Source organism: Choloepus didactylus, chromosome 3, assembly GCF_015220235.1.
Source record: "Choloepus didactylus isolate mChoDid1 chromosome 3, mChoDid1.pri, whole genome shotgun sequence".
Taxonomy (NCBI): domain Eukaryota; kingdom Metazoa; phylum Chordata; class Mammalia; order Pilosa; family Megalonychidae; genus Choloepus; species Choloepus didactylus.
The window spans coordinates 187,976,950-188,003,535 of NC_051309.1; the positions used below are offsets into that span (position 1 = coordinate 187,976,950).

The 26,586-nt window shown below is 40.4% G+C and overlaps 1 protein-coding gene across 1 annotated transcript in view; it reads left to right on the plus strand.

Annotated features, from left to right (window-relative positions):
* The first annotated feature begins 1,008 nt into the window (after positions 1 to 1,008).
* Positions 1,009 to 26,586, plus strand: part of GALNT7 (polypeptide N-acetylgalactosaminyltransferase 7) — a 155,034-nt gene continuing 129,456 nt past the window's right edge. The window contains 1 exon segment of the mRNA XM_037831018.1: positions 1,009 to 1,226. Coding sequence (XP_037686946.1) covers positions 1,101 to 1,226 — 126 coding nt within the window. The 5' untranslated portion in view covers positions 1,009 to 1,100.

The following is a 26,586-nucleotide window of genomic DNA, read 5'->3' on the forward strand; positions in this document are numbered from 1 at the left end:
TTAGGTTTCACAGGCAGAAATGGTCTTTGAAAATTATAAATCAAGGAGCCTTCATCAAGGGAAAAAAAAATCAGATCTGAGGGAGGTAATGAAATGCAGTATTGTTTTAAAAATCCGAAATCCTTGGTCCTCCCCAAAGAAACGTATTAGCCCGTGAAAACTGTTGATATTCTATTTATTAGCATGGTGGAAGAGGTAAGGTTGGCTTTCTTCTAATTAGCTCAAGGGAAAATGAAATGCCGGCTTTCCAAGGGAGCTCCTCTAGACGAGTGATATTTGCACATCTCACCTGGGCCTTTCAGTTACAAATCCACCTCCTTAGGAGCCGTGTGAAAAAGCAAGAACAATCAATAAAAAAAATCCTCCCAGCTATAAATCAGCCACGTGGAGCTGCTGTTGCTGCGGTAGCCCTGACTTCCTGGTTTGCTTCCTCCAAGTCTCTCAGCGGGGGGCCCAGGGCAGTGGGTGTAAAAGAAGAGGGGTGCGACAAAGGGTGGCTCCAGGTCCGCCGAAGGGGGCGGCGGGTCCGGGAATACTGGAGGGCACAGGCGTTAAGGACGGAGTAATGGTCCACAATTACAATAAAAGTTTGGGAATCTGGTAGCTTTAAGGAGCTGAGCTTTGGGGCAAAGGCTAAGTACCAGACCCGGGGAAAAGTCTAAGTTAGTTATAAGGTAACGAATAAAACACCAGGAACTGCGAAGGCGGTCGTGTGGACAGTGGTGTAGGAAAGAGGGGACTGCGGATCTCGAGGCGGGGTGGGGGGGCAGGCTGGAGAGAAAGGAAGCTTGGAAGAGCCAGGCAGTTGGGGTCGGTCGGAGCTCTGCGGAGGCCGCCGCAGCGGAAGGGGCCGCGGCGGCCGAGCGCGGTCCCAGCCGGCCGGTCGGCCCCGGGGAGGGGCGGAGGGAAGAGCCAGGGGAAGGTAGAGCCGAGGGGAGTTCCGGATCTGGAGCTGGAAAGGGCAGGCAGCAGAGAGGGCGGCAGCCGAAGCTGCAGGGTGGGGGGAGGAGGAGGAGGAGAGCCGGAGGAGGGGGAAAGAGGGAGGGGAGAGCTGTGGCGGCGGCTGCGCCGGGCTGTGTGTCTCTCGCCGCCGGAGGAAGATGAGGCTGAAGATTGGGTTCATCTTACGCAGTTTGCTGGTGGTGGGAAGCTTCCTGGGGCTAGTGGTCCTCTGGTCTTCCCTCTCCCCGCGGCCGGACGACCCGAGCTCGCCGAGCAGGATGAGGGTGAGTGACCCGCCCGGCCCCCCTCCGGCGGGGGCAACCTGCAACTTGTTTTGTTTGCGCGCGCGTGTGTGGCGGGAGCAGGGGCGGCGGCGGGGTCGAGGAGCGGCGTTGGCGCCGCAGCTCCGCAGGTGGTGCAGACGCAGCGCGAGCCGGTCGGGGGCGCCGAGCCCCGCGCACACCCGGTTCCCCGTCGCTGGCCCGCCCCCTCGCCGCCCCTTCCTCCCGCGCTTCCCCGCCCGGGACTCTGCCGCCTACACCAGCGCTGCGGCGGCGATTAGGGCGGCCACACTCTGTGTCAGAACTGCCAGGCGGAGAAGGAGGAGAGCGGGGGCCGGGAGCCGCGACCGCCCAGCGCCCGACTCTTTCGTCCTGGGTCCGCCACGGCCGCAGGCGGGGGACGCGGGATTGGTCCAGGTTGCGGCCTGTGGCGCGTGCAGGCCTGAAGGAGGCGAGATGCCGCTTCCGCTGCCGCGGGTCCAATGGGCCAGGCCCCTCGGTCCAGCCTTTCCTCCCGCCGCTGCCCGCCCGGGGTGCTCGCAGCCGGGGTTCTCCCCCAGCCCGGGCGCCCGCCGGGAAGTGGGACGGCGATGGCGCCCCGCCTCCAGCTCTTACGGAGAGCGCCGCCTCTCCTCAACTCCCGTGGCCGGGAGATGGGTGGGATGAGCTGCTGAGGCCTCGCCCTGGACTGGCCCTTCCTCTCACCGCCCTTGACGAGGAGGGGCGGTTGGTCCGGGGAGCGGCCGATGCCCCCGCCCGCTCGTCTCCTTTCCTCCCGGGGACGGCGCTTGGTGTAGCCCGCTAGCCTCCTGAGGCCGGAGTGGTCCGGGGGTCGTGGAGCCAGTTCGTCTTCCCCCGGCTGCGGCAGGGCCGCTCCGGCCGGAAAACTAACTTGCGCCGGCGCCCCGCGGTGGCTGCCTGCTCGCTAAGCCAGACGCCGGGGGATGCCCGGCGCGGAGCTCCCGGTGGCTCCTCAGGGACGCATTTGTCTATCGCCCAAGGCTCCAGTATTAGCTTTGACACTCCCTTGCTTTTGAGGGTTTAGTCGGGCGCCTCTGAACATTAGTTAACCGTCAGCTGCGCCGGGAAGGGGCCACGGAGACTGCGGCTTCGCTGACCCATCAGGTCGGCGGCGCGACCGAGCGGCCCCTGATCGGCCGCGCCCCCCAGCCTGATCTGCTTCCACTAAGAATGAACCACTGCGGATCCCCTTTGCCAGTCCTCCAAGCTTGGGGTGTCCCCCTGGGCAGCTGTCCGTAGGGTGGGGGAGGGCGTGAGTTCAGGACCACAATAGGTTGAGGGACATGGGGGAGATGAGCGTTCTGTTGTGGTGTCTTCTGCAAATATTATCTACATTCTATCTGTGATCTCTTTTATAACTTTCCTTCTGAAAAGTTAGTATTAGGAAGTTAGGTTGAGAAGGCTTGTGGCATCCTTTCTCGAGAGTAAGAATCCCAGAAGGAGATCCCCTTTTCAGTTTTTGCCTGTATCTTAAGATTGGACTTACTTTAAGTATTTGAAGTCTTTACTGCAGTGGAATCCCTTTATAATATCTGGAGTGGATGGGACATTAAGTCATCTAAGTTAATGATAATAAAAAGTACCAAGTTTTCCTTTTCAGTGTGTTTGTGGTTTTCTACTTCTCTGTTCTGGAGTGGTGGTGACCTTTTTATAAGATTTTGCTTTCCAAATGATTTGTTGACAAAGGATGACTGAATATTGCAATTGTTTGAGAATATTTGTGATGTCATCAAACAACCTTTTACATAGAGACAGAAAGGTTAAAACTCCATTTTCTAGAGGAGAAATTGAGGAAAAAAGGACAAAACTAGCCATGTTCAGTATGTCCTGCAGTTCAAATGGTGTCTTTCAAGATGTGGGGGAATATCTCCAATTCCCAACTCTTGAAATATAATTTTAGTAGTGCTGATGTAGACAAGTACTAAGCCACCGTGCCCATTTAATAACTGTATAAGGTGGTGATAGCTTGATTTTTGATCTACCTTGTTTGATAAAGTTTGTCAGTTCATCCGGTGTAATTTGCATCATTTGCCAAAGACAGAAGCTAACTTAAGACTTTCAAACATAATTAACATTAAAAAGAATGCTTGTGAATCAGGAAAGCGAAACCTTTTTAGTAACTTTCCAGGCAAATGATAATTTAAGCGATTTAAGATATAACTTATAAATCACAAGAGCATAAATAAGGAACTATTGGCTGCCCATTAATTAAAATGATCCTACGAGTAACTGAGATGCAGTACTGTTATCTTCCTTTGGGGAAGATTCTGACCAAATTATTGATTCTGACTCCTGAGTTTCCCCTTCACGTTCTGGTTCTTTTACTTTGATTATGACTGCAGCCATCTCTGCCCTGTTCCTTCTTTAATGCTGATCACACATGGACTTCTTTGGATTCCTTTAAATGACCTAAAAGAGGCTGAAACAATCCAATTTACCAATATAGGTTCTGCCTCTACTCCAGCAAGCTTGTACTCTGTGGCTCTACCTTGTGCTAATTGTAAAGTCTGTTACAATTTAGTCCATCCTCACCTGGACTTTATCTTACCTTTTGACCTGCCCACCCTTGGAGGGCACTATTGCAAAGAGTATGACCCACGGTCATGACAAGAGAAACACCATCCTTATGTTTCTCCCAGCTCGGGGCCTCTTACCCTTTCTCTGAGGTGAGTGATGTGAAAAATGACCTTATTCCAACTGTATTCTCCGTTATGTGATTTTTCACCGATTTATTTGACAAACATTTTTGAGTGTCTACTATGTACCAGGCTCAGGGCTAGCTAAGGAAACATTCCTTGCCCCTAACTTCATGAATCTTGCAGTCCACTGAGAAAGACACATGTTAATCAAGACTCCACAAATAAAAATTGTGCTACATGCTATGAAGGAAGACAATAGAGGGCAAGGAAATGGAGGAGCTTGGCCCTAAAAGCATTACCTGAGAAATTGACTTTTGAGTTGATAGCTGAAGATCTGAAAAAGAATAGTTGTTGATCAGTGTGTGTGTGTGTGGGGGGGCACTCCCAAGACAGAGCAGTGTGTGCAAGGTCCTGAGGCAAGAGACAGATAGCATGGTGAGCTGAGAAAATGGAAGAAGACTAATTTAGATGGAGCATGAAGAAAGGGGAGTAGTGGAGATTAGGCTGCAAAGGTTAACTATGGCTCTTATAGACCATGCTAAGGGTTAGGTCTTAAGAACAGTCAGAAGCCACTGAAGGATTTTAAGTAGGAGAGAGACGTGGTTAGATTTGTGTTTTGAAAAGATCACTTTGGTTGCAGAAAGTACAAATTGACCTACAGCAAGAGCAGATAGTAGGTGTCCTGTTGGAGGTTGTTATAATAGTTCAGGTGAGACATGATGTTACCTGGTTTGGCGAGATTACAGTAGAGATGGAGAAAAATAGTGATTCGAATGATTAAAGATGCAAGGCATCAGGATTTGGTGATTGGATGTGGATTGAAGGAGAAGGTGTGAAGGAGGCCCAGGATGATAGATTATTTATTATGTTATTGGACGTTCTGAAGAGAAAACTTACACATCCTTATGCTCTATTTCATGATTATGAGAAGGCTTGTTTTTTTAGTCTTTGTCCTCTTGATATTTTAAGATCAGCATTTAAGGCCTTCTGTTCTCACTTGGAAAGTGCAGAAAGTTCCCTTAAATAAATTGTAGTATTTCCCTGACTGCAATGGTGATTTCAAAAGATCTTTAGGTTCAGCGGTTCTCTTACAACATATTCCATACTGGTGAGAAACTGCATGTAAATGGATGATTCTCTTCATGTGAAAATGCTGCTTTAGTCAAGCCATTAATGCCACTTAGGTTCAGGGTATTCACAGTAGGAATAATTCTGGAACCACTCCTAATCAAGTTAAGACAGGTTTGAAAGGAATATCACTGAAATGAAGTTAAGTGACTCTGAATTGATTACCCTCAGTCAAGTTCAGCCCTATTCAATAAGTTTGGTTGTAACCTGCAAAGTTTTGCCTTTGACCATGTGATTTCATTTCAGATGGAAGCTCCATTTATACTACTCGGAATGGAGCTATCACTTAGTAGCAAAAATGTAGTGTCTTTAGTGGTCACTGTTCTCTCAGTTTCCCAGCTTTCCTGCCTGAGGTTTGATTTTTATTTTCTTTTTCTTTTCCCTCAGTTCCTCTCACCTTCCCCTGCACCCTTAACAATAAATAATCCCATATTACCAAGTCTAAGAAATCTGGGGTTTACAGACTTCCTGAAATTAATGCAAAAATTTGTGTACATATGCATTTCCCTGGGGTGAGAATCAGAAGCTTTCATGTTCCTTACAGGTGCCTATAAACCAAACAAGGCTGTAAGCCACTCACTAGCATGTAAGTCCTTTGGAGGCACAGGATTCGTGTTTCCTGCTCATTGAGTATCTTCCTAGTCTGTGTCCATGCTGAGCTTACAGAGGCACATTTTAAATTTTTGTCAGAGTGAAGTATGACATATTCATTTATGTCTCCCCCATAGGTCCAGGGATCTTGCAGTTGTTGGGTGAATTCCTAAGAATTCCACAGTATCTGTCAGTTCTGTGGAAGTGTTTCCCATCCAGTGGTCTAAGGTCATGCATCGGTCCTGTTACTTCCCCCCTCAACCCTGAGTCAGGCCCCATGGGAGAATACCTGAAGTAAAATCCATGCTCTCAAGGGCCAGCATCCTCCTTGAAGAAAAAAATGCAACAGTCACGTGGTCTGAGTTCTCCTCTCTCCCTGTTTTCCCTTCTTTCTTAATTCAGTAGCAGTATAAAAACAACATGAGAGCCAGCATAAAGATTGATTAGTAGATAAACCAGTAGGTGGAGAAGGTTTACAATAGCCATTTGGGAAATGCACAATTATTAGTAAAGAGAGAGTGAGAACTTCGTTGAACAACAGTTGCATTTAGATCACTACTTTATGATTTATGACAACAGTGTGGAATGGGAGATAAGGTGTGGGATACAACTTAGATCTCTGTATTTGCCACATTAGATTAGTTGATAGTAAATTGAAGAAAGAGGGAGAGAGAAGATAATGCATCGTGAATGAAAATGAAACTTCTGAGCTTGGGCCATTTGTAAGCAGAATATTTGTAATTCTAACTTCAGAGTTATAAAAAAAGATTTGGACAGAGAGATTTGAATAGCTACTGAATGCAGGAAAATAACTGTTTAACTTCAACCTAGATAATTGTCTTTGTTCATATTTTGTATTCTAATTCTCATTCCCCAAAAATAAACACATAATCTGACAGAAGGAGAAAAGTAGTTAAATTAAGAAATAAAAATATTTAGTACATAATGGACAAAACTTGAGGCCATAAAAGGCATGATTTTATAGTTGGTCTATATATATTAGAAGTGGGGGAAGAATGAGGAGGGAATATATGTTAACAATGTGGACAGAAGTCTTTGTAAGATTTAGGAGATATGTATATATATATTATAAACATGGCATGTCTAAAAAGAGCTTTACTCTTTATAAAAAGATATTTTGGTAAAAAGATTCAAATAAAAGAGTCAAAGGAAAAAGTAAAACCTCAAATTCAATCAACCAAAGATGAATACTGTTAACATTTAAGTGAATAGTGGAATAGAAAACTCTGTGTGGATATATATAAATACATATTGCTATCATACTGAGCGTAATTGTTAATGACTATAGAGCATTCCCTTATATGGATGTGCCATAATTTATTTAAGCAGTATCTTATCTGTGGACATTTAGATAGCCTTATTATTTTTTTAATTCAATTTTACTGAGATGTATTCACACAACATACAGTCATCTAAAGTGTACAATCAGTTGTTCACAGTACCATATATACTTGTGCATTCATCACCACAATCAACTTTTGAACATTTTCATTACTCCACAAAAATAAAAATAAGAATAAAAATTAAAGTAAAAAAGAGCAACCAAAACATCCCGTACCCACATCCCACCCTCTGTTCTGGTTTGCTAATGCTGCCATTATGCAAAATACCAGAAATGGATTGGCTTTGATAAAGGGGGATTTATTTGGTTACACAGTTCCAGTCTGAAGGCCATAAAGTATCCAAGGTAAGGCATCAACAATCGGGTACCTTTACTGGCGGATGGCCAGTGGCGTCCAGAAAACCTGTTAGCTGCGAAGTCACATGGTGGTGTCTGCTCTGGAGTTAGGTTTCGAAATGGCGTTCTCCAAAATGTTGCTCTTGGGGTATTTTGTCCTCTCTTAGTTGCAGCTCCTCTTCAAAATGTCACTCTCAGTTGCTCTGAGTCTGGGCCTGTGTGGCTCTTTTAAGTACTCTGGTGATCCAACAAAGACTTATCCTGAATGGGTTGGGCAACACCTCCATAGAAATAATCCAATGAAAGGTCTGGCCCATAGTTGATTGAGTCACATCTCCAAGGAAACAGTGAACCAATAGGTTCCAACCTAATCAACACTAATAGATCTGCCCCCACAAGATTGCATCAGAGATAATGGCATTTTGGGGGACATAATACGTCCAAACTGGCACCCCCCCATTATTCATTTCATTTTTGTTCCCATTTTTCTACTCATCTGTCCATACACTGAATAAAGGGAGTGTGAGTCACAAGGTTTTCATAATTGTACAGACAAACCATGTAAGCTTTATAGTTATACAATTATCTTCAAGAATCAAGGCTACTGGGTTCAACAGTTTCAGGTTTTTCCTTCTAGCTATTCCAATACACTAAAAACTAAAAAGGGATATCTGTATAACACCTGAGAATAATCTACAGAATGACCTCTCAACTCCATTTGAAATCTCTCAGCCACTGAAACTTTATTTTGTTTCATTTCTCCTCCCCTTTTTGGTACAAGAAGGCTTTCTCACTCAGATATGTCGGGTGCAGGCTCATCCCCTGGAGTCATGTCCCACGTTGTCAGGAGATTTACATCTTTGGGAGTCATGTCCCACGTTGGGGGGAGGCAGTGAGTTCACCTGCTGAGTGGACTTAGAGAGAGACCACATTTGAGCAAGAAAAGAGGTTTTCTGGGGGTGACTCTTAGGCACAATTATAGGTAGGCTTAGCTTCTCTTTTGCAGTAACAAGCTTCATAAAGGCAAACCCTAAGATCGAGGGCTTGACCTTCTAAATTGGTAGTCCCCAGTGCTTGTGAGAATATCAGTAATTCCCCAGGTGAGGAAGTTTAATATTTCCACATTTTTCAAAGCCAGTCCCTCAAGGAGGCTTTACAAATACATTTTTATTCCCTTCCCAAATTACTCTGTAATGTATCGGTTTTAAGGCCATAAAGTATCCAAGGTAAGGCATCAACAGTCGGGTACCTTCACTGGCGGATGGCCAGTGGCGTCCAGAAAACCTGTTAGCTGCGAAGTCACACGGTGGTGTCTGCTCTGGAGTTATGTTTCGAAATGGCGTTCTCCAAAATGTTGCTCTTGCGGTTTTTTGTCCTCTCTTAGCTGCAGCTCCTCTTCAGAATGTCACTCTCAGTTGCTCTGGGTCTGCTCCTGTGTGGCTCTTTTAAGTACTCCGGTGATCCAACAAAGACTCATCCTGAATGGGTGGGGCAACACCTCCATAGAAATAATCCAGTGAAAGGTCTGGCCCATAGTTGATTGAGTCACATCTCCAAGGAAGCAATGAACCAATAGGGGCTTCACACGAACCTATAAAAACCAACGAGATCTCACTCCTTATTCAAAGTTCTCTGTAATTATGGTGTTTGAATAATTTGACCATACATGTTAATTTATATAGTGTGCTACAGAAAAATAGAGATTTTGCACTGAATAAACACCTTTTCCTTTGGTCTCACACAGAATTTGAAGTTTGAAAACACCGTCAATATCGTCCTTTACCCTTTAGTCTGATTAACCTTATTCCTAACCAAGTCCATTTCATTCATACCTGTAATTAAAGTCTGATCTCTTTTTCAGCCTGTTTAACATTTGCTGTATGGGGTAATGCTGATATTCATAGCTGCTGAACTCTGGCTCTGAGACTCAGGTGTTACGCAGAAACCCATAGTGCCAGGGACTGACCAGGTTGTACACAAAAAGCTCAGCATCTCAGAATTTAGAAATAACTATTACAACTCAGGAATAGATGTAACTGATGTAAGAGCTTACAATCTAGGAATCTTTAGTATATGCCTTTCCCTGATAGCCTATGTTCTCGGATTCAATTCTCAGGGTTTATCCATTATAGTTAGTCCATATTATTGAGGTGTTATAATGTTTGTCTTTTCATTTCTATTTTGCTCAACATACTGTCCTCAAGGTCCATTTACCTAGTTGCATACCTCAACACTTCATTCCTTCTTGCCACCACTCAGTATTCCATTGTATGTGTATACCACAGTTCACCATTTTGTTCATCAGTTGATGTACCCTTAGGCCACCCCCATCCATTGCAAATTGTGAATACTGCCACCATAAATACAGGTATACAAATGTCCATTCATGTCCCTGATCTCAGTTCTACCAACTATATACCCAACAATGGAGTTTCAGGACCATATGGTAACCCCATAGTTAGCTTCCTGTGGAACCACCACACTGCCCTCCAGATGGACTGCACCCTTCTACTTTCCTACCAACATGATTGGTATGAATGACTAGGTACATTTCTCTCTTTTGGAGGCTTTTGAAGTGGAATCAAAGGAGTGGTGACACACATGTACTCACCAACTCTTGATTCAATCATTCACTTCTCATATGAAGTATTTCAGATATTTATTGTTTACTAAGTGCCATCCTTTGCTCTAGGCACTGGAGATATTACACAGTGGTAAATAATAGCAACAATAATAGCATTTGTCTCCATCTAAAATTATCCTTCTATTATCCATATATCCCCCGCTTCTAACTTGCAGGGGTTTGCCTCTCTTGTTAAAAGCTGTAGTGTAGGGTCAAAGTGCAGCTCTCAAGTCAGAAGGCCTGGGATTGAATCCTGGCTCTACCACTTACTAAGTGGATGTCCTCGGGCAATTAGGTCACCTCTGTATACCTCAGTGGCATCTCGAAAGTAGGGATTAGATCATACTTGGATTAGAGGGTGGTTGTTAAAATTAAAGAACATACCACGTAGAGAGTGTTGACCTGATACAAAGTAAGGGATATGTAGAAAATAAAAAGATCATTCCAGATAGGGAGAAATGCTGTGAAGACAGTGCAACCTAACATGAAAGAGACTTGAGCTGGAGGAAAGATCAGGGAAGGTGATGGCTCAGCTGAAGTCTAAAGAATGAGCATAAGCCTGTTACCCAAATCTGAGGGAAGAGCATTCCAGGTAGAGGGAATAGGAAGTGCAAAGCTCCTGAGGCTGAATGAGGCTGCAATGTTAGAGAAATAGATAGAAAGCTAGTATGGCTGGATCACAGTGAGTTTGGAGGGAGTGCAGGACTTGGTGAACTCACTGATGTAGGCAGGGCCCAAATCATGTGGGCCTTCCACTCCATTATTAGGGTGATTATTTGTTTTAATTTACATTCATTGTCCCATAGCAATTATTAATAGTGCCCTCTTTCACTCTCAAAATTTTCTGTGTTGGATAATAAATTATATGGTCATCTCACTTGCTATGTATGGTCCTAGATAAGCAAAATGAGTAAGAAAGCCTTTTGACATGGATTTTTGGGCCAGATGCACATATAAACAATTGCAGTATGGTGAGACAACTCTACCAGCTAAGTCCACTGGGTCCTAGGGGATCACAGAGACAGGGGCATCTAGTTTAAGCATCTGGGTGCTGTCAGAGAGCTTATTTTAGAAAAGGGCATGTTGGAAGGATGAGTATGTGTTTCTCAAATGAACAATCCCAAGCAGCGGGAGAGTGTGTGCAAAAACATGAACGATTGTGGCAAATTCTAGGGACTGCATGGCTGCAACATTGGATTGGGAGTGGGCTAGAAAGATACATAGAATTTAAATCATGAAAGACTTTGAATGCCATGAATGGGCAGAGCTGGGCAATACAAGGAATAAGCTGGAAACATGGTGTACGATAGATTTCCATGAGGACAGATTTGTCTCTGAGAGATAATGAGGCCAGAACTTGGAGAGGGGCCAGGGGATGGATATGAGGAGAGAGGTATTATGGAAGTAGAATTACCCAGTGTGGCTGGTGGGAGGAGTCATTACTGGATGGATGGGGAAAGGATGCTGATGCCTTTAGAAGGAATCGGACTGTCTAAAGCAGAGGCTTTCAAACATCTGCAGACATGAGAAAATCTCCTGGAGGGTATTAAACCACAGGTTGCTGGGTCACAGATTGCTCAGTTTCTGATTCTGTAGACCTGGGCTGGGGTGGAGAATTTGCACTTCTAACAAGTTCCCACTTTCCCAGCAGCATTAACTGCTGGTCCAGGGATCACACTTTGAGGAGCACTAGTCTAGAGGAAGTGGAGATTTGGGAGGACTGCACAACAACAAAAAGTTGTTTGATTTGGGGCATATAGTATTTTATGGACCACAGGTCAGTCAAGTGGAGGTGGCTAACAGGTAGATGGAGTTTGGAACTAGATCCACAGAGTGCAAGTCATTGGCAGAAACGTGATGGCTGAAGCTCCAGGAGCAGACTGTTATGTTAAGGGAGCAAATGTGGATGAAGGAGAAAAACCTGGGTAGGGAGAAAATGCTAAGGAGAATGTCTTCTTTTAGGCCCTGCAGAGAGAGCTATGAAAGAGGGCATGGGCAAAGGTAAATGATTTGGAGAGTATATCCCTGTAGAAAGCATGGGCAAAAATAATTTCTCAAAGAACAGGGTCATCAACAATTTCAAGTGCTACAATATTTGGGAAAGAACCAATCAGAATTAAGGATTCAGCAAATGGCTGTGGAAGCGTTACCTGCCTGGTATATTACCCAGTAGTACTTCTGTCTAAAGAGGGACTATAATAGCATCTTCATTGGCCTGTCAGTAAAGATGACCCAGGAGGACTGGCTCAGATGAGAAAGAAGTTCAGATGGTGAACAATCATCTTCACTTGGGGAGAAATACAAACAGAAAAAGGAAGGGTTTTGTTAGAGAACCATGATTGTCAAAGAGAAACCTAACCTCCTTTTGGTTATATCTGTTCTGCCTAATTAGGCACCTCTCTACTGTGTGTATGTGTGTGTGTGTGTGTAGACACGTATGTATATATTTTCTAAGTTGGGCCATAATCATAATCATGTAGTGGTGATATTATATAGTAATAAATACTATATATAATATTATGATATTGTATGATTGTAATACATATTAGGCATTTTTGCATTCTTTTGATCTGAAATCCGGTAACTTGAAAAGCAGTTTAATATTTGAAGTTGGAAAATAAATTTTATCCTGAGTGTATCAGGCAATTTAACTTTTAATACATTAATTTGGCTGATATGCATTTAAAGGAAAAAAATAATAGCTAAACTGTATGCTCAGCATTTCAATAATCTTAGAAAAATGAGGTCTGCTATTTAATTCTGGTTCAGCTGTGTGATCCCAAAAGCAGCACTGAGGCAACGTGAACTGCAATTACGCAGGGCTTAAGTCTTTTTGGAGAGGGAGGAACTTTCAGTTGCTTCATTTGCTAAGAATCGTGAATATTTCAAAATGAGAAATGTTCTCATTTCTGTTCCGTTATAAGTTCCCTTCTGGGCTCCCAGCCTTCTAACAATTTCAAGTGTTGCTCCTGAGAAGCATTTAAACATGCCAATAGGGAGAACTGATTCAGTTCACTGAGTATAAGAACTGGTACACTGAAACTTGAGGAAAAAATTAACTTTGCATTATCTAATTAGGTTTATAGAATTGCTACAAAGCAGCCTGGTTTCCTAAATCTAGAAGGTACAATTAGCTTCAGTATTATATCAATACCAACTAGTCTGTTAATAGGCTTCCAAGCAAAGCAATTGGAAATTGTTATTACCGAGGATATTTTAAACTAGATGAATTAAAATTAAATCATGTACTTTTGGGAACAGTTCTGTATGAGCATTGAATAGATGACCTAATCATGGTTTCATCTTTAATTTTTATTGATTCCCTGAGTTTAGGAATACATTTGGACTCTGAGAGCTATTGTCTTCAACAGTAAGGTTACATGCTTAATGATTATCTGGCTTACACATAATTTTAGCATTTATACTTATTACCTTTATAAAATATTTTATAATATGCTTTAGTGCTTAAGTATTAAGGTACTTACCATGAAAACTATGTATTCACTGGTGTATACCTTAAAAAAAGACATAGTTGGTATTAATTAAAGAGTAAGAGTGACTTAAATAAATAGTCACTAACTGAGAAATTGCCAAAACTATTCTTTGCCACTCTTAGGAGAAACTGGGTATGTCAACATTTCTATTTATTAAACTGTCTGTAAATATTTATCTTTGACTTCAGATTTTCCTTTTAATTAAACCTCCCCCCCCCCAAAAAAAACCCAAAACCTATGATAAGATACTCCCTTTAATGTGAGCAAGGTTTGCATTGCAAGTAGTTCTTGCAACTATGCAAATACCTAAATATTTCTTCCACTCGAACCATTGATTTAAGACTAACTCTTTGATTCTGGCTAAATGAAGCAGTAGACTCTTAATGTTGTATAAGAGACACCTGAATGTTACGGAATTTTAAGAAATAATGGTTTTTGAAAAGTGATATAGTAGCAACATAATTGAAATATCTCTTATGTTTCTATGATAATTTCTTTACTGATAAAGTGTTCAGAAAACTTAAGAGAAAAAATAGAACTAGGCACATTTGTACATGCAAAAAAGTTTCCCTAAGTCATGATGCTTGAAGTGCTCTAGAGGTTCTTTGCTGGTCAACATTTCTTATTGCACTTTAAGTTCTTTATTCTCTTGAATTTGAAGTGAATATTTCATATATGTTTTTATTAGCATCTATTATTGTAAAAAAAACAATACCCTTCTAACCCTAACACAAAACAAAACTATCAGTATACGTAAGTGAATCATACCAGTGTTATTTTGCCAGAATGTATCAAAGATATCCAGATGAAGATGTTCATATATTAAATATCAAAAAGAGAAGCATGGTATGGAGATTCCATTTCTATTTAAATTTGTAACAGTTTATGGTCAATTGTATAAACATCTCAAAAATTACTCAGGAACAATCTAGGGAGGTGTTTGTTTAATACCGCTATGAAAAATATATATTTGTGATGGGAAATGTTTGCCTGAAAGAATTTGCCATGTGTTCTAGTTCACTAAGGCTGCTGGAATGCTATATACCAGAAATGGACTGGCTTTTAACAGTGGGGATTTATTAGCTTACACGCTTACAATTATAAAGCTGTGAAAATGTCCAAATTAAGGCATCAACAGGATGATACCTTCTCTGAAGACTGGTTACTGGTGAGCTTGGGCTCCTTTGTCACATGGCCAGGCACAGCAACATCTGCTGGTCCTTCCCTCCCAGGTTTCACTGCTTCCAGCTTCTGGCTTCAGTGGCTTCGTCTCTTCGCTTCTGTGGGCATGTCCTTGTATCTCAGCTTCCCTCTGTAGCTCTTTTTCTGTGAGCTTCTCTCAATTTCATCTCTATGTGTTTTATCCTCTTATGAAGGACTGCAGTAAGAGGATTAAGACCAACACTGGGGCAAGCCTCAACTGAAATAACCTTATCAAAAGGTCCCACTCACAAAAGGTCTGCACCCACAGGATGGATTAAAAGACCATGGCCTTTTCTGGGGTACATAATAGCTTCAAGCTTCCATGCCATGCAGCCAGTATATTATATTGCACTAAAGTTCTTTGTCAGTAGCGACCCATTTACCTATTAAATCAAAAGTCGATTTTATATAACCATTTCAAAACTTGTCGTAGGCATTTTCTAATGTATTTGACTTACTAGATACAGCTTGTTAATTATGCTCATTTGAGATGACCTAAATCCTCCCCCCAAATTATTCTCAATATTTGTTACCTTTGCACTCTGTTTGCCAGATTTTACATAGTTTCTTTTGAAAGAACTCATTTAAAACCCTCTGATCAAAACTGCTAATTCTTGCCAGGGTAATCTAAAATGAATAAAAAATCCATTAGATTTTTGGCAAGTAAGCTCTCAATTATGGTACAGAATAAATGACTACAGAGTGCTTTTTAGATTAACAGAAAGCAATGACTGAAATCATATTACTTTACACATGCAGATTTTTATACTATGGTAGCGTGCTTAGTTTTGAAACTAAAAGATTACTGTCAAGATTGGGAAGTGAAAATTTTGATCACTTAAAATATACAATTATATTTTGACATTTCAGTAAAGGATTGGTAGGATGAGAAAATACAGACATACAGTTTCATTTACTCTTGCTCCCTTAGTGATGGTGCTCAGAAGACATTCCAAGTCAAGTATATGTAAAAGGAGGTAGGGGGACAATATGTCCATTCTGGGGTTCAATTAAAATAAATTTTCTTGCAGTCCAGGGAGATCATAGTGGGTGGTAAAGAGAAAAAATACCAAGGTGTTTGGAAATCACCCCCTTTTAGCACATTTGTAGGACAGAAAATTTTAGAAAATTATTTGCTAAAACACCTTGGTATTTTAAAGAACTAAATTTTCTTTATGAAATTAAGAAACCCTTGCTCCTCTTTTTGTAGCTAATATTTATACCCAGATCCATGGCACATAGGACACTTGTATTTAAAAATAAATGTTGGATACATGGAAGCACAGTTGTTAACTTTGAAAATTTTGAAAAGTGATATCAAATCTGCAAACCTAAGAGAGCCAGAAATACCATGCCTTTTCCAGGTCCTGCTGTTTTCTTAGGTTGAGAAAAGAACTGCTGGTATCATCTGAATTATGGATGTGTATATATATATACTACACTACATGGCTTCTCTCAGATTGTTTTTCTCAATGTCGTCTTTGAAAATTCTGAGGAAGGTTTTAATTAACATGGCTTCCTTTTACTTTCCATGAATTACTACTGTAGGAAGAATGCCAGCCACTCTTGTTTGAGCAGCCTATACCTGTGACTAAATTGAAGAAAATCACAGCCAGAGTCCAATAAATAATTTCACAGTGGTACAATTATGGCCGTTATCATCCTTGACCTCCACTCAATTAGCTAATGACACCAAGGGAAAAGTAAATGTTAAAATCTTTGTTATATGTTGGCAAAAATTGCTTCCTGAAGATAAGGTGAATGACTTAAAACATTTATTCTGATTTACATCTACTTCTTTAGCTTATGTAACAGGTGCCTGTGTTTAAAAGCAAACATGTCTTCTGTAATGATTTATGACTTAGAGGGGCTGATAAAATGCAGAGTAGCTAAAGGGAAGTTGTTGTAAGTGACATTTAAAGGATAGATGATTTTTTAATATTATGGACAATCAGAGACATAAGTTAATAACAAAGGTAATATATGTTGCTCAGTATTTTTGCTTTCTAATGAACTGAGTCATCTTTCATACTATTCCTTCAATTTTCCAAGAAAATAACTGTAATATATTTAACTATTTTTTCTCCCTTAGGACAGAGGATTCCTTCCTCTGAGAAGGCCTGGCATTTACTGAGTGATTGGTGGGTTTCTTTGGGTTCCAGTGGGTGTTAAATGTAAGAATGATGCCTTCAGGGTTAAAAATGCCAGTCTTACATTTTATTGACTACTAGAAGGTAACTAGAAAAACCAACCCTGTCATTTGGGCACACAGCATGTTGTTTCTGAATGATGAGGTGAACAGCTTACTTGTAATTTTCAAACATGGAGAGAGAGGTTGCATTTTCTGAATATACCTAATACTTTTTGATTAAAGATAGCCAAAACTTCTCAGTCTTCTGTCATACCCATGACTCTTGTATGACAGGGTTAATGAGAAAATAAAATTTCATTTCTAGAAATAAATATCATGAAACTTTTTGTTATTGTTGTTCTGTGTGATCACTGAGTACCTCTTCCCCACTACTCCTCTCACATGCCTCACTTTTTTTATCTTCATTTTATTGAGACATATTCACATACCGCACAGTCATACAAAACAAATCGTACATTCAATTGTTCACAGCACCATTACATAGTTGTACATTCATCATCTAAATCAATCCCTGACACCTTCATTAGCACACACACAAAAATAACAAGAATAATAATTAAAGTGAAAAAGAGCAATTGAAGTAAAAAAGAACACTGGGTACCTTTGTCTGTTTGTTTGTTTGTTTGTTTCCTTCCCCTATTTTTCTACTCATCCATCCATAAACTAGACACAGGGGAGTGTGGTCCTTATGGCTTTCCCAATCCCATTGTCACCCCTCATAAGCTACATTTTTATACAGTTGTCTTCGAGATTCATGGGTTCTGGGTTGTAGTTTGATAGTTTCAGGTATCTACCACCAGCTACCTCAATTCTTCAGAACCTAAAAAGGGTTGTCTATATTGTGCATAAGAGTGCCCACCAGAGTGACCTCTCGGCTCCTTTTGGAATCTCTCTGCCACTGAAGCTTATTTCATTTCCTTTCACATTCCCCTTTTGGTCAAGAAGATGTTCTCCATCCCACGATGCTGGGTCTACATTCCTCCCCGGGAGTCATATTCCACGTTGCCAGGGAGATTCACTCCCCTGGGTGTCTGATCCCACGTAGCAGGGAGGGCAGTGATTTCACCTTTCAAGTTGGCTTAGGTAGAGAGAGAGGACATGCCTCACTTTTTAAGAAATTACTTTAAGAGGCTGTTGCATCCTGTGAAATGCCACACATATTGGGAGGAATAAATGTTTAAAGTTAAGCACTCAGATGATTGACTAGGAGTGGAGGAAAGATTAGGGATTTGTTTTCTTGCATAAGAATTCTTTCTTTCATAGGACTGCTGATCTTCCGGATGGCATGGGCTTAATTTAAAATCGTCTCATATATGCAATGATGAAATAGATATTAAATGAGTTAGTGGAATATTTTCTTGATGATATTTATAAGAAACAGATTTAGAACAGTGTTCTTGGTACTTTGAAATAATAATATTTTGAAAGTTGAACACTGAAGTTTCAGTTACCATCTCCCCATCCCCACCACCTCTCAGCAGTTGACCATAAGCACTGGTTCACTTGTCATACAGTTTTCCATAGTAACCACTTTTAAGTGGAAAAAAAAGACCGGAAAATCTATAGTACTTTATTAAGTCACAGTCCTGATTTGTTTCTAGTGCCTGTTATTTAGATCTATATTCATCTTATTTTATTACCTAAATACATGGGTCATACTGGTATTCCTGGCTGTCTTTATTTAGAATATTGAATGTGTACATTTAAAAACATATCTGTAATAAATGACTGATACCCAAAATAGTAAACAAACAAAACAAAACAAAACAAAACAAAAATTTTTAACTGGCTTTCAGTAAGCAAAAAGCATGAGAAATCTGCTGCATTTCAATCCGCTTGTTATCAGTTGGAAATCACATTTGCCTTGCCCAGAGAAAACTTAGTGTTGGTTTAATTCTCTTAACTGTTCTGTGAAAGCACAGAGCATCATACGTAACACTCATTAAATACGTTTAAAGAATGAATGGTGCGCCTTGTGGCACTGGGCATCTTGAAAGGACAGCGTCTGTTAGATGCCTAACTTAATACAAGGGGTAAAGATGAGCCTAGGGAAAACTAAGATCAATAAGTCTCAAAAAGAAAAGTGGAAAAATTCATCTTGGGGTTGGGGGAGCTAGTATAAAATTGGGTCTTGATCACTACAATTACTTCACTGAAAGAATTACCTGATTTTACAACAATATACGTATTGCGTTTGTATGATTTTCCAACACAGTTTAAATGTTTCCTGTCCCAGGCATTATAATGCAATAAAATGCATTTGATATTTAGCACAAGCAATAAAGACCTACAGCTCAGGAACAGTTAATTTAGAATTTTATATTGTGAAATCGTTACCAGGAAGTACTGGAGGTTAAATCTGTGCTATTGGGAAAGTTTAATCTCCTCTTATAAACCTTGCAGGCTAGCCTACGGGTCTCCTACTTTTGCTGTTGTTATGTGAACTGTATGAAAGTCAAGTAAGAGATAGAAGCTCTGATTAGGTTCAAGAGATTCGGTAATCTCATGGTTTTGGAATAATCTGATATTCTGGTGGTGTTTTCTTGTCACTGTCTCATCTTGATTTTGCAAACCCCAAACAAGTCCATAACTAATTGAAGGGATTCCTAGGTATATTCAAGTTGATTATAACATTCTTTACTGGTTAAGCATAATAATTTGTACATAGTTTCAAGGGTGCTTAAAAGAAATGATACAAATTTTTAATAAATTCACTAGTTTCATTTGTAAGGGGCTGGATCTCATCTTAACTCCTAGTCTTTTAGACTTTTGCCTTGAAAGTTATATCCCTACAATGAACCAATATTCTAAAAAGAGGAAAGAGAGATACTATCATTTATTTAATTTTAAATATATTCTTTCTTTCTAAATGTAAATCTATGTTCATTGTAGAAAATTAAAAAATGAAAGCAAATAAGAAAGTAAGAATCACCTATAATCTACCCCACCCAAAGATAATTACCATTATTAACTGTTTGATGTATTCCTTACCCCAATTTAAATATATATAGACATATAGACCTCAATATATACACTATCTTGTGAATTAACTTTTTTATTTCACTGTAGAAATAATTTATACATGGTTTTTCTGGATATATATGTTTTGTAAAATAATTCTTTTAATATCTGGTCATTGTAGTACTGAGATGGTTTAAGGAAAGAGGACATTTTAAAAATAAAGGAAGAAATACCTGTCTGCTGGTTAATTACAGATCCTAAATCGTCATGAACACTACATTCGCTAAATTATTTTTCACCCGCCCCTTTAAAAAAGCTTATGGTATACTTCCATGTTGTGTAAGATGGTTTGTTTGATTGCTGTTTAAGCTAATATGGGGTGTTTCCTGGTTAAACTGCCAGTCAGATGGAGACAAACAGAAGGAATCTAAGGGAGAACAAAACTGGAAGGGCAGCTATTTTATGGAAGTCAGTTATTTCACTATCTCTTCCTTATTTCCTCCCCAGCATAGTCCACAATTTAATTTTGAGTTGTAGTAGCTCAACACTCTAAAGCTTTAAAGCTTTTAAACATCTGCTTAGTAAATAAGGATAAAGAAATCTAAGTCACAGCCATGGGGTTTAGTAAATGCATTGTTTTCTTGCTTTTATTTGATTATCTAGTTCCTGTCGTTTCTGTGTTGTGAAGAATAATTTATCCTTTCTACTGATTCCTTCAGCTACTTGTGGATTTTCTCAAATGTTTTTCTCCATATTATAAACTCTTTAAAAATGAAAATTGTGCCCTTTCTTTTAGTTGACACATTGTTGAGCTTCATTCATTTCACTGTGCAGTGAAAGGTCTCTTCTTTCCTGTGTCCTTAAGTTGTGTGTGTGTGTGTACATACTTACACACACATTTAATTGATTAACATATTTATAAGTAGTAATGCCATGGGGTCAGCATAGTGTCTCTCTACCCATGTAGGGGACTGAATTCTAGTCCGAAGATTGATTGGTGAGCATCAAATAATCACTGATTTTTATTGAACTCTCACTATGCCTTCTTGCAAAACACGATTACATTCTCAGTTTAACTGTCTTCTGACATTTCACAAATCAGGAAATTTGAGGCTCAGGGAAGTTAAACACCTTGCCTGAGGTCACTTGGCCTTGTAGGTTGTGGAACCAGAATTTAAACCACACTGCAGAGCCCACCCTCTCGGGCACTATTCAGTACCACCGAGCAGCACTTCCCAACTGTGTTCTATGAGCCAGGATGTATTAGCAGGTGTTATTTTAAAAAGAATTCTTGGACCACTAAGTTTGAGAAATGTTGCATATTGTATCATCTCTTCAGAATATACAGTGCACGCTGGTATGTAAAAAGCTCCCAGGAGTCCTAGAGACTTTTCGAAGAACATGTAGTGTTCTGAGACAATTCGCTAAGCTGAAACAAAGGAAAAAAATTACCTGGCTGGTGTTACTGGCCAGTGCTTGATCTGTCTCCAAGGGAGGAATCTAGCTGTTGGTGGCTTGCAAAACTCTGCGTTTGGTTCTTTACCTACATGTTCAAGTTTGGCATGTCATCCACCAGCTGTCTAAATGTTAGCCTTCCTTCATAGTCACTTCAGGTTTTACCTCTTCTCTGAAGCTTTTTTTTTACCACTTTTGTCCACACTGCTATCTTCCGTCTCAGAAAGTTTTCTCATTTTGGTACATGATGATAACATTGTTCTTTAGCAATGGCTGTTTCCCCAGTTGATCCTAACTAAGCTCCTTGAGGACAGGCCCTATTTTACACTACTACCTTGGTCTGCAGCTCATGAGCCCCTGGTCTTACCGTCCCAGAGGAGAGGCTCCAAGTTGTTCTGGTGCCTTTTGTTCAGTTGATGAATAGGCACTCTATCCCTGGTCACAACCCCTAGTGAGACCTGCACTTATTCTTAAACCTTAACCTTGAGGAATTCATGTAATCATTTTACAAAGCACTGACATCAGCAGTCATGCTTCCTTTATTGCTTTCCAACTGGATACAGCTCACTGATCTTGCTCTATTATTAACCAAAATGATTTCAGTTCTATAAATTCTCACACACAGCACGTATTTCACAATTACAGAAAATTCTACTGACCAGTTAAAATAGGTTTCCTAGAGCAGCCCCTGGTTGGCAGTCTCCTACATCTTTCTCCATTGCCTCAGCAGCCTGATGAATCTGCTAAGTATTTATATTTAAGAATTTCTTTTTTTTAATCTTCATTTTATTGAGATATATTCACATACCACACAGTCATACAAAACAAATCATGCATTTGATTGTTCACAGTACCATTACATAGTTGTACATTCACCACCAAAATCAATCCCTGACACCTTCATTACCACACACACAAAAATAACAAGAATAATAATTAAAGTGAAAAAGAGCAATTAAAGTAAAAAAGAACACTGGTTTAGTATGGAGTTGGATAAATTCTGGGGTCTGGGATCACTTCATCTGTCATGGTGCCTTTGTCTGTTTGTTTGTTTGTTTCCTTCCCCTATTTTTCTACTCATCCATCCATAAACTAGACAAAAGGGAGTGTGATCCTTATGGCTTTCCTAATCCCATTGTCCCCCCTCATAAACTACATTTTTATACAATTGTCTTCAAGATTCATGGGTTCTGGATTGTAGTTTGATAGTTTCAGGTATCTACCACCAGCTACTCCAATTCATTAGAACCTGAAAAGGGTTGTCTATATTGTGCATAAGAGTGCCCACCAGAGTGACCTCTCGGCTCCTTTTGGAATCTCTGTGCCACTCAAGCTTATTTAATTTCCTTTCACATCCCTCTTTTGGTCAAGAAGATGTTCTCCGTCCCACGATGCCAGGTCTACATTCCTCCCCGGGAGTCATATTCCACGTTGCCAGGGAGATTCACTCCCCTGGGTGTCTGATCCCACGTAGGGGGGAGGGCAGTGATTTCACCTTTCAAGTTGGCTTAGCTAGAGAGAGAGGGCCACATCTGAGCAACAGAGGCATTCGGGAGGAGGCTCTTAGGCACAGTTATAGGGAGGCCTAGCCTCTCCTTTGCAGCAACCGTCTTCCCAAGGGCAAATTCCGTGGTAGAGGGCTCAACCCATCAAACCACCAGTCCCCTATGTCTGTGGGCATGTTAGCAACCATCAAGGTAGGGCAGGCCAATACCCCTGCATTTAAGAATTTCTTTTATACAGAGAATCCCAACATGAGGTGTTCCTTAACTTTGGTTATAAGATGAATGGTTTTAAGTATAACCCTTATTAGATTGCTATCCATATAGAAGTAGATAGATGTCCAGTATATAAATTGCATTTTTACTGGAAACTCATATCATGAAAATATCAAAATAGTTCCCCCCAAACCAAGTAGATTCTTTTGAAAACATTTTGCAGGCTTGTAAAACCAAAGCCATATTCATGTATGTTTTTCCAATAATTTTTTTTGTGTGAGTAGGCAAGATTGAGTGAAGCTTCTCAGAAATATGAGTCTAATAAAGTTTGTACTGAAAGTGCCACCTTTTGGAACCTCTCTACAGTAATCATGGATATTCTTCTTTTGCTGTAAGGAACTTCTGTGTACAAAATTAACATCATTTGTCTTGAACATTTTCTACTTCCTATTCAGTGTGCACAGATGCTTCTGGAAGTGTTTGAACGGTACCTTCTGGGAAACAGATGATTTCTACCACCATCCCAGCCTTCCCTGTGGAAATAGGTGAAGGACGGGCCAACTGTTCAGTTATCAGTTAGCTCTCTTGGGCTTTATGTGACTGTTAAGGGGTGGTAGCTAGATATTTAGGGTTTAAATTAATTAGAATATATATTCAGCTACTGTAACAGAAATCCAAACAGGTGTTTTTTCTCTTAAGCAGACTGATATGGCAACTCTTCATAATCCTATATGACCTCATCAGAGATCATGCCACTTCTATCTTGTTTTTTTTCATTCCTAGAGAGTTGCTCTCATCTTCATGGTCTGAAATTTCACTGCTTTGTCCACTTTCCAGCAGTAGGAAGGAAAAAAACAGAATGGGGAATTTGCTTCACCCATTTGTTCATATCACTTTGAGCTACATCCTATTGTCAAAATGTCGTCAGTTTGAGAGAAGTTGGAAATGTTTATGCTGGGTGGCCATGTGCATAGCTAAAAATTGGTGAGGGGTGAAAATTATTTAATAAGAGAGAAGGGGAGGAAAGATATTGGAAGGAATAGTAGTCTTTGCCACAAGGTAGTAGCATAGACTTTATAGACTTTATATTTATAACATTGTGGAAGCAAGGGTGTGAAGTAACTTATAGTTCAACTTTTAGTTCCATCTAACTTCTCTTTCCCTGGAAAGATCAGCATGGTATTGGTATCTTGTGTAGGTTTAATTGTCTTATCCAAACATAAAATTTGTCACTTTTTGTATTACTTGATTAACTGTTGATTCCAGCTTCCTTTTCAAACTTGTCTCCCAAGCTTGTACCAACAAAACCAGGTGTTAAGTTTCTCTTATGCACCCATTATCACTAAGCAGTGCTTTTAAACATAGATGTTCAATAAATTAGTATCAAATTGAATTATGATCTAGTAAAATTCTATTTTGTTTGTTTAGTTGTTAATAGATTTAAATGGTCTCTTGTCTTTTTTTTTTCTGCCAATTGGAGCACATCCCTTTCATCAGATACTTTTATCTACAATCAGAAACGTAGAGGAGGTATGGAATTTTCAGAGTTGGAAGAGATGTTTTACCATAGAGTTATTCTCAGGCCCTTTGGTGTTCGTAGCAGTTAGAGGACCTTGGAAGGGGTTTTGGTCATTGGAGGAGTGGACAAAAGTCTGGATTTTCATAACAACATTAAGGGGTGGGTTACAATGTATAGAAGAACAGAAAAAAAATGGGATTATTGAGGAGAGAGAGATAGTGATTGCAAGAAGAGCTACCACCTTTAAGACTAGGGGGATAAAAGGAAGAGGTTGGGATTATCAAAATTTAGAAGCTTAGGGGAGGGCCCTGCAAGGAGGACTTCAGACCTCAGGAGGTGGAGTTGGGGGCACTGGTTGGCTGCTTGTTGTATCTTAGAATGCAATGAGGCTGGTTTAGGATGGAGTTGGATAAATTCTGGGGTCTGGGATCACTTCACCTGTCACGGTGAAGTGCCTTTACTGGGGTAATTTGACAGCAAACAGCAAATCTCTTCTGTCACCAGCCTTTCTGCTTCCCTTTGGTGCCCCCTGTTGGTGAAGCTTAACAGGGAGACAGTTGGCAAAGGAGAAAGGATTGCACTGTTCTAGACCCAGCTCCGCAAAGCAGAATTTAAGAAGAGTGGGTTTGAAGCTGAAAGATAATATAGTTTAATAATCGTCACGTTACTGGACATAAAGTCTTTCTTTGAAGAGTTCATTTTGGAAGTTTGGGGCCAAACAGTACTTTGAAAGGAATTAGAGGGGTAGATCTGGACTGGACATGTCATGGACAAGATAGACTTCTTGATATGGGCAAGAACAGATTTCCTTATCTGAGTGCCACTTATTTGCATACAAAGTAGACCAGTGGTTCACTCAGTCTTGTATTCTGTTTTACATCCCTACCAAAGCCACTTTTATGAAGAACATGCTTTCCATGCCTTCATCCTTATAGGTTAAGGATGCAGCCTATATTTTCCTTTCTTTCCTTTAGAAACCCATTATGAACTGTTATGCATAAATTTTCCTTGAGGCTTTTTAAAATTTGTTTCTTTCTAGTGCCTGTGACTCATTTAAGAAACTATTTAGTGAGACTTTCTAGGTTTCTTGCATTGTGTTGGGCCTTGAGGATACAAAGATGACTAAGATACAGTCTCTCTCCTCAGGGAAGTCACAACCTAGTTTCTAGTACAAGGCCAGTGTGAAGAAACTTGTATATTAAATATTAAAATAGAGTGAATTGTGCCTTGCAAGTCAAATAGGGCAGGCCCTTGGGAAGGAATTAACTTTTTGAGCATCAGTTTCAATAGTAAGACTTTGCCAGGCTGAGGGAGAAGTTTGGGTAGGTGTGTGTTGGGAGGGGAGGAGAGGACAGGAAGTAGAAACTACAAATTTAAAGCGAAAGGGGAAAATAATTATTAAGATGACAAGTTGCTATATGTTTTCCAGTTGCTGTATAAAGAAGTGTTATTCATCTGCCTTAAAAATTTCCTTGTATTGATTTTGAATTTGTTGAGCATTCCCCCATCTGTTACGATTTTCTGTACTTTAGCCGTATCTTCACTGAGGTTTTTACCTTTATGAGCAAAACAGTCTATTATTTTTTACTTTATCTTTAAGTTGAAGCAGTATCATTCCTGTTTTTATATTAATTGCCATTTGCAGAAGAATTTCTAGTTTCTTTATGTAGGCCTCCCTGCTTATTAAAGGTTGTCTTGAGAGGTATCAGAATCACTGAAAATGAAAGATGCCCCAAATGCCATGCCACCAGAAAGGGGCATACAATGTCAACTTTATATGTAGAGTTGTGTTCTTAAATTGTCATCATTAACTCGAAAAGCAGCAGAGTTAACTTGTAGGGAAAGAATCAAAATGTCCCTGCCAGAGACTTTCTCCCTTTGTCTTCATCTTTGTTTCGGTGGGTTAATTTGTCATCTGTATAACATTTGAATTCATCAGGACCTTGTAATACAGGTGCCTATTATATCATTTTAAGCCACATCTGTTCTGAGGTTTTTGTACCTGTCTGTGGCTTGGAAGGAACATCCCTGTCCCATGGACATGGCTGATTGGAATAGTGGTATCCACACTAGATCATTTTGATTCTTCTAGGGTTTTTGAGTCATGTGGCATTGCCTGTTAGAGATGGGGAAGAGTCAATCTGTGGACATGGAGCCAGG